Source organism: Lissotriton helveticus, chromosome 9 (assembly GCF_964261635.1).
Source record: "Lissotriton helveticus chromosome 9, aLisHel1.1, whole genome shotgun sequence".
In the NCBI taxonomy this organism is placed as follows: Eukaryota; Metazoa; Chordata; class Amphibia; order Caudata; family Salamandridae; genus Lissotriton; species Lissotriton helveticus.
Genome location: NC_136070.1, coordinates 822,530,104 through 822,537,499, shown reverse-complemented (window position 1 = coordinate 822,537,499; position 7,396 = coordinate 822,530,104). Strand labels below are relative to the sequence as shown.

Below are 7,396 nucleotides of genomic sequence, written 5' to 3'. Positions count from 1 at the left end.
AGTAGCGTTGCATGTGTGAGTGGCGTTGCGTGTGTGAGTGGGGTTGCGTGGATGAGTGGGGTTGCGTGGATGAGTGGGGTTGCGTGGGTGAGTGGGGTTGCGTGTGTGAGTGGCGTTGCGTGTGTGAGTGGCGTTGCGTGTGTGAGTGGCGTTGCGTGTGTGAGTGGCATTGCGTGTGTGAGTGGCGTTGCGTGTGTGAGTGGCGTTGCGTGTGTGAGTGGCGTTGCGTGTGTGAGTGGCGTTGCGTGTGTGAGTGGCGTTGCGTGTGTGAGTGGCGTTGCGTGTGTGAGTGGCGTTGCGTGTGTGAGTGGCGTTGCGTGGATGAGTGGCGTTGCGTGGGTAAGTTGTGTTGCGTGTGTGAGTGGCGTTGCGTGTGTGAGTGACGTTGCGTGTGTGAGTGGGGTTGCGTGGATGAGTGTGGTTGCGTGGATGAGTGGGGTTGCGTGGATGAGTGGGGTTGCGTGTGTGAGTTGCGTTGCGTGTGTGAGTGGCGTTGCGTGTGTGAGTGGCGTTGCGTGTGTGAGTGGCGTTGCGTGTGTGAGTGGCGTTGCGTGGATGATAGTGGGCTTGCGTGGGTGTGAGTGGAGTTGCGTGTCTGTAAGTGTTGCTGTGTGGGTGAAAGTGGCACAGAGCCTTTGATGTGGCCTGGCGCAGGAGAAATGCTGCTGCTGCTCATTAAATACAAGAGCGGCCGGGAAGGGGCCGGGAAACACAAGTACTGCCGGCCACATAATTAGGGGAGGAGAAGCCGCACAGCACACGCTGGGAGAAGCCATTTGATGTGCTGTGCGGCCGGGATGCGTGCTCTGTGCTGGGGGAGGGCCATTAGCCTGAACTCGCGGCAAGATCAAACGAAGGGTGGGAGGGACATTGAGGAACAGATGGCCATGAAAGTGTATGGGCCAAAAGCGCGGGCCTGTACGTGCACTCGAAGAAAACGCCACGAAAAAATGCGGTGGTTTGACAATCAGTTCAAGCACTTGAATTCTCGCCATTTCCCATTCCTTCGGAATGGTAAAGGACGAGACCTAAAAAACAGAAATAGATTAGGGAGCTGATCCTTCTCTGAGCAGGAAACCCAACGTTGGAACGCTCTAAAACTGCAGATTAATTCAGACACGCCCCATCTTTCTTTCCGATTACTCTTACAGACCAACCCTTTTCCTCCATAATGTGTACTACTACCTGGTTTGTCCTTCCATCTAAAACTCTAACTCATGATAGGCTACAGTATGTATAGAGGCCATAATCTGTAAAGTGCTTCAAGCTCGTTGCAGAGAGCATGCATGTGGTTAGCTCGGATTGATGCATGAATTCACCAGAGCTGAGCTTTTTACATTGATTCCGTCATTTATCATCTCATTACTTCGTCATCCATTCATTTATTCATCCATCCAGTCAGTTGCTCAACAAGTCCGTTTTCAATGCTTCTCCTATTTTCTTTGCCATCATTATGTAGCCATTGTCTATGTTTCATGCCGCTGTGCACATTTATCCTTTATTTCCAACCGTCATTGATCCATCCACTGCATTTCTTTATCCATCTATTCATTTTCACTCTTTTACCTGTCCATACGTACATACACTCATTTACCATTGCCATTCTTTAAACATTAATTGAATTTCAGTCATTCATCCATCCACCCACTGTTACGTATTCAAGCAGATATCCATTGCGATTCCTATATCCAGTGCCATATGTTCAATTTCCAATCGAATAATTTTGCATTTATTTTCGTGCCCATTCATTCAACTACACGCTGCTATTTGCTCATCCATCCATAGTCATTGCTTCATCAGTTTGTTCATCACGTGGCCAGGGATTTAGGTGGGATGACACAAAGTGTGTGTCTCTAAAAGTCGGGGGGGCATAAAAATTGTAAGTAGGAATCCTTTCCTGTATAATTAAGGGCCTGGTTTAAAACATGCAAACTAAAATCCTATGCTTTTCGTATCTTATACCGCAGCAAATATTTTGATTTCTCTCTGTGAGTTTTTTATTATTGCATCCAGACATACCAAACAGTAACAGCTGAATACCTAAAACAAGCCAGTGCATGTTAGCAGTATCAGACAAATGAGTAACAGCAATTATTTTGCTGTTAATAATTAGAATTGAAAAAGTTTCAGTTCTGAAAATGTGAGACTGTGAGTTTAACAACATATGGTCTGTTGAAGGGGCAGTGGTCCTCGGAGTGTCTCAGACACCCCCATTCTTTCCTTCACATCAATTTCCTCTACAGGCTCTCTGTATGCCCTTTTTCTCCGCACATCTTTCTGAAATCTTCCATTTGCATGCCTCACACCTCAATCCTTCCCTGTTTTAGCACCCTTTTCAAGCTTGCAATCCCCAGGGTAAGCAGGGGTGGTAGAGGAGCAGATTAAATTGTTTTATGTCCCTTCTTAACGTTTATCTTGGGCTGGCAGATCATCACAAGTTAGGAGAAACAGTTAGGAGAAACTAATAAATTCCGTAAGAATAAACTACAATAACACAGCTGCTGGGTGGTGACCAAAAGAAAACATAAAGTTGGCCTGAAACGGTGACAGAGAGAAATAAACATTATTAAAATGACACAGAAAAAGTGAGTTAGAGACAAATCGAGTGAGACAGCATAAAGGAAAGGAATTAAAATACAACAAACAAAGGAGGAAAAGGAAACATGAAGGAAAAAGATCACAAAAGAACACAGGAAATAAGGAAAAAGATGTAAAAGAAGGAAAAGGAAGGAAAAAGGAAGAAAAGAAAGAAGGATGGAAAAAAGAAAAGGTAGGGACGACAAAATTAATACGAAAAATTGAAGGGGAGGATGAAGGAAAGCAGAAAAAATATATTAAAATAAAGAAGAAAGTAAGATGAAAGAATTGGAGACTGAAAAGAAAAGAGAAAAGAAATTATGAAGAGAAGGAATAAAATGTGAAAAAAGATACGAAGGAACGACATGAGCATGAAAAGAATAAACGGATATGAAGAAGGGTAGAAAGCTAGAGAAGAATAGATGGATGGAAAGACAATGAAATATTCATAAAAACAAAGAGAAGGTAATGGAAAGAAGGAAGGGGAGAAGCATGAAGGAAAGAAAAAAGATGGAAAGGATAAATGAGAGAAATAAGCCAGTACTGGTAAATGTGTCGTTTTTTGCCCATATTTCTTATAATATCTTTCTATAATATTTATACTTTTGCACCATGTTGTGCAACTTTTACCCAGGGCACTTCACAAGGACAAGGAGCACTCACATTACTCGTATCTTCATTATGGGTCGAAGTGGGGGGGTATTTTATTTTTCTGGCTACTCCCTTGACCCTCTTTACACTCCTGCGTGTACTTATTCGCGTCCTCTTGACTTCACAGCCACTCACCGGTAATGCTGCATTTCGTTTAGCTTTCGCTCTATCAATATTTCAACAGCTGTGGTCTGTGGCGCTCCACCCCACTCGTTTGCACAGAATCAATGAGCACATCTGGGCATTGGTCAGGGCCCCCTGGTGAGCAGACAAGGGTTGCACGTGTATGAGCTCCTTTATAGCACTCACTGACAGGCACTGTGCGGAGCTCCACCTGCCTTTATCCGGAAGTCCGGCGCTCTCAGTCGTGGCCCTTACAATTACAACCTGAACTCAGGCACGAAGTCAACTCTGTGCATTATACAACAGCACATGCTGCTCGTAAAACAAACTACAGAAAAACACCATCCCGGTAAAAAACTGTTTTGGGGGAAATTCACGAATAGGTAAAAGTGAAATGTAATGTAAGGACGAAATACAGGGCTAACATGGTCCATCTCTTGGCATTTATTGCTACATCAAGCCGTCAAACCATTGCTGCCTTTCTACGCGCATCCAGGCATTAACCCATTGCTGTTCATTCATTCATGCACCCATTCACTAATTGCCGCCCGCTCGTCCTCCCATCGCCATTGACATGTGTTCGTCCATTCGGCAGTTCAAGCACTCATCCATATAGCAGTTAGTGCGTCCGCACATCCATCCATTCATCCATCGATGCAAACGGTCCGCGTTTTTAATAAGATGATAACCCTCTTCCGGATCTCCGGGCACGGCTGATCTCCAGCCTCGGTTCACTGATGGGACGAGGAAGTGCGTAGGGGGGAGGGAATAAGATGAGATGCCCTCCGAATTATAGTGACGAGCGAGGGCCATTCCCTGTCGTCCCCTTCTAGGATGGATCTTTGCTCTCTACAGCCGCTGTTGGTGTTTGCCTGAATGCGCGTGCACTTCATCAGATACACGCGAGATCTCCCACCCAGCGCTGGTCGTTATTTGGGGGGGAGGTAAGGGGGAGAGAGAGCGGAGTTAGGGGGAACAAGTTCGGCGTGAAGCTCCTGGGGGCTGTCTCTGCCTGCAGTGCCGGCCCCTCCCTCACCACTCCCTCTGCGCTCCCCACCCTGCTCTCAGCAAAACTTCTTCCACGCATCTGACAGCTCACTTCGAGCACGACAGCTCGGCTGCCACAGAGCACAGTGCGAGTAGGGGAGGCAGCGGGGAGCCGAGACTACCGGGTGAAGCTGAGGAAGAGCGCCCGGAGAGACGGAGGCTCCCGGGCAGCAGGGGGCGGCGTGCAGATACACGCGGAGATAAGACGGACGACGAGATTTAACAGAAAGCCCTACGTTTGGCAGGGATGTCCGACTAGACGGCAGACAACAGGGTCAGGGGAGCAGATGCTGTCCAATCAAGTCTAAGGATCCATGCTGCCTTCTTCGAGTTTCAGATCCCAGGGGATCCGTCCTCCCTCTGGGGAGAGCTCCTGTCCACAGGTGGGAACCTAAGTGTCAAGGTCCATCCTTGGAATCCTGTCCTGAGGAGCCTCGCTGTTCTGCCTCCATCTGATGAGCTCTGTTGCCCTGTCACGCTCCGAGGAGCCCTCTGTCCTATCTCCAGTTGATGCCACTGCCCTCCTGTCCCAGCCCAAGAGCCATGCTGTTCACCCACATGTGGTAATCGCTGGAATCCATTCGCCATCCGAGGAGCACTGCAAGTCCTTTCCCCATCTGAGGAGCCATATTGTCCATTCTCTTTCTGAGGAGCACAGTTGTCCCTTCTCTTTCTGAGGAGCACAGTTGTCCCTTCTCCGAATAAGTATAACTCTTGTCCAGGTCCCAGATCCCAGTCTCCTCCTGAGGCCTTTGCCATTGTGTCCTGGGTGAGCAGCCCTGCAGTCCATTCTTCACCGAGTAGAGCTGTTGTCTACTGCCCATCTAAGGAGCCCTTGGGTCCTCTCCCTGGATCTGATGCCACTGTCCCACCTGAACAGCTGTGCTTCTAAGTCTCCATTGGTGGATCCCTCCTGCTCCATGCCTGCTGCAGAAGAATCCTCCTGTCCCATTCCTACCTGAAGAGCTCTGCAGATGAGACTTTCCCCAGCAGATGAGCCCTGCTGTCCATCCTCCATCTAAGGAACCCAACTGTTCAACCGCCATTGTTCATCGAGGCAACTATTGGATACACTTTCCATCTGAGGACCAAGGAGACTGCAACAAGGTGGTAAAGCTCCAACAGGCTGTTGCTACATGTGGAGTGAGTAGATGCTTCAGCAAGGCTCGAGTGAGTTGCCTCCTTAACCCCCTGCTTCTGGAGAGTGAGATGCATTCCTCCTGCGAGAACACCACCATGATCAACGAAGACAGCACCCCAGTGGCGAGCACAATGATGTTCTCCATGGGTGTGGTGGGCAATGTGATGGCGCTGGCTATCCTCGGCTTTCACCGCAAGGAGCAACGAACCAAGGCATCTGCCTTCTGTGTGCTGGTCACGGGGCTGGCCATGACTGACCTGCTGGGCACCTGTTTTGTCAGCCCCATCGTCTTTGTCGCCTATGCACGCAAAGCCTCTGTCCTTGGCCTGGTGGGCAACGCACACCTCTGCAACTTCTTTGCCTTTTCTATGGCCTTCTTTGGACTGGCCTCCATGCTCATCCTCTTTGCCATGGCCGTGGAGCGGTGCCTGGCTATCAGTCACCCCTACTTCTACTCCCAACACAACACCCGCGGAGTTGCCAAGCGCTCCCTACCTGCTATCTATGTGTCCTGCCTCCTGTTATGCTCCCTACCCTTCCTGGGGTTTGGGGAGCACAAGCAGTATTGTCCCGGCACCTGGTGCTTCATCCGCATGAAGTCTCCACATCCGGGGACCACCGCGTTTTCACTCATATATGCAACCCTCATGGCCTTCCTCATCCTGGCCATTTTCCTCTGCAATGGCTCAGTCATTGTTAGTCTTTGTCAGATGTACCAGAGCCAGAAGATTCGGCGTGGATCTGTCAACTCGGCACACCGCAGGCGTAAGAGCTGGTTCGACAAGGGCGAGGACGAGGTGGAGCACCTCATTCTGCTGGCCTTGATGACCACCATCTTCGTCATCTGCTCCTTGCCTCTCACGGTAGGTACAGCCGCCACTAAAGCAAATGAGATTATGGTGGCGTGGTGTTGGGTTGGGGTTGGTGGTGCCACCTTGTCTTTGACTCTTGTAGTTCTTGTAGCCACTTCAGCTGTCAGGACTTAGAGCGCTGTGCTTAACAGCTGCGCTCAGGTTGCCCGTGCATCCTGCACCTCAGATCTCTTCTGGGTGTTGGTGAAGGGCTGAACCCCAACCTTGAGGGGACTCTTGAGTAGCTGCAACCATGATACCACTATGGCAAGTCGTTAGGAGGGAGCCAACGGGCACGTTTTATTGAGCCTTTCTGCTCATCGTATGTCACTCTGTGACCATCCATCAGTACAAATTAGGATAGAGGTCAATATCACGTGGCATCAAGGTGTACTGAGAGCACTTTTATACTTTTTGTTTAATTTATGCATTTATGCATTTTTATAACCTAGGCCTTTGGTGGTACCATTCAACAGCTGGGGTGGGAAACAGAAGCAAATGGTGGGAGAGTACTTTCCCTTCAGCAGGGATTTGATTTGTCTTATTGCTATAAGGTAGCTATATAGTTGGTCACCTTAAGGGTGACAGGTAAATGGACGCCATCTTGGATTCAGAGTTTGAATTCAAACAAAGCGCTGGGAACGACTTGGTTAAGGGCTTAGAACATTACCCATTCCTTGTTTACAACGTGGTTGTAACAAGATTTACGGACTCCAGTACTAAAACTTGAAAAGAAAAGTAGAAACAACCCCTCAGACGGACATGACTTAGGATCTGTCTGGCTGATTGATCAATATGAAGCTCCAGCTATGGCAGTTGTCTCTTTTTAAGGAGGAACACCACAGCAGTTCTAATAATTGTTCTAAATCACATTTAGATTGTAAAAAAATGATAGTATGTGAACCTGAATGGAAAGAAGAAATACTACACGAAGGAAGTACTCACGCTTGACACGAGACAACTTGACAATTGTAAGTCAAAGAGGCAGCCCTGTGAAATGAATTTA

At 48.3% G+C, this 7,396-nt stretch overlaps 1 protein-coding gene across 2 annotated transcripts in view; it reads left to right on the top strand.

Moving 5' to 3' along the window:
- Nucleotides 1-4,448: 4,448 nt before the first annotated feature.
- PTGIR (prostaglandin I2 receptor) overlaps nt 4,449-7,396 on the top strand; it is a 229,664-nt gene continuing 226,716 nt past the window's right edge. The window contains exon 1 of one of the 2 annotated variants that reach the window (XM_078660990.1): nt 4,449-6,402. In XM_078660990.1, the coding sequence (XP_078517116.1) occupies nt 5,392-6,402 (1,011 nt within the window). In that variant the 5' untranslated portion in view covers nt 4,449-5,391. The remainder of the gene's footprint in view (nt 6,403-7,396) is intronic. The other variant, XM_078660991.1, reaches the window with a different exon arrangement.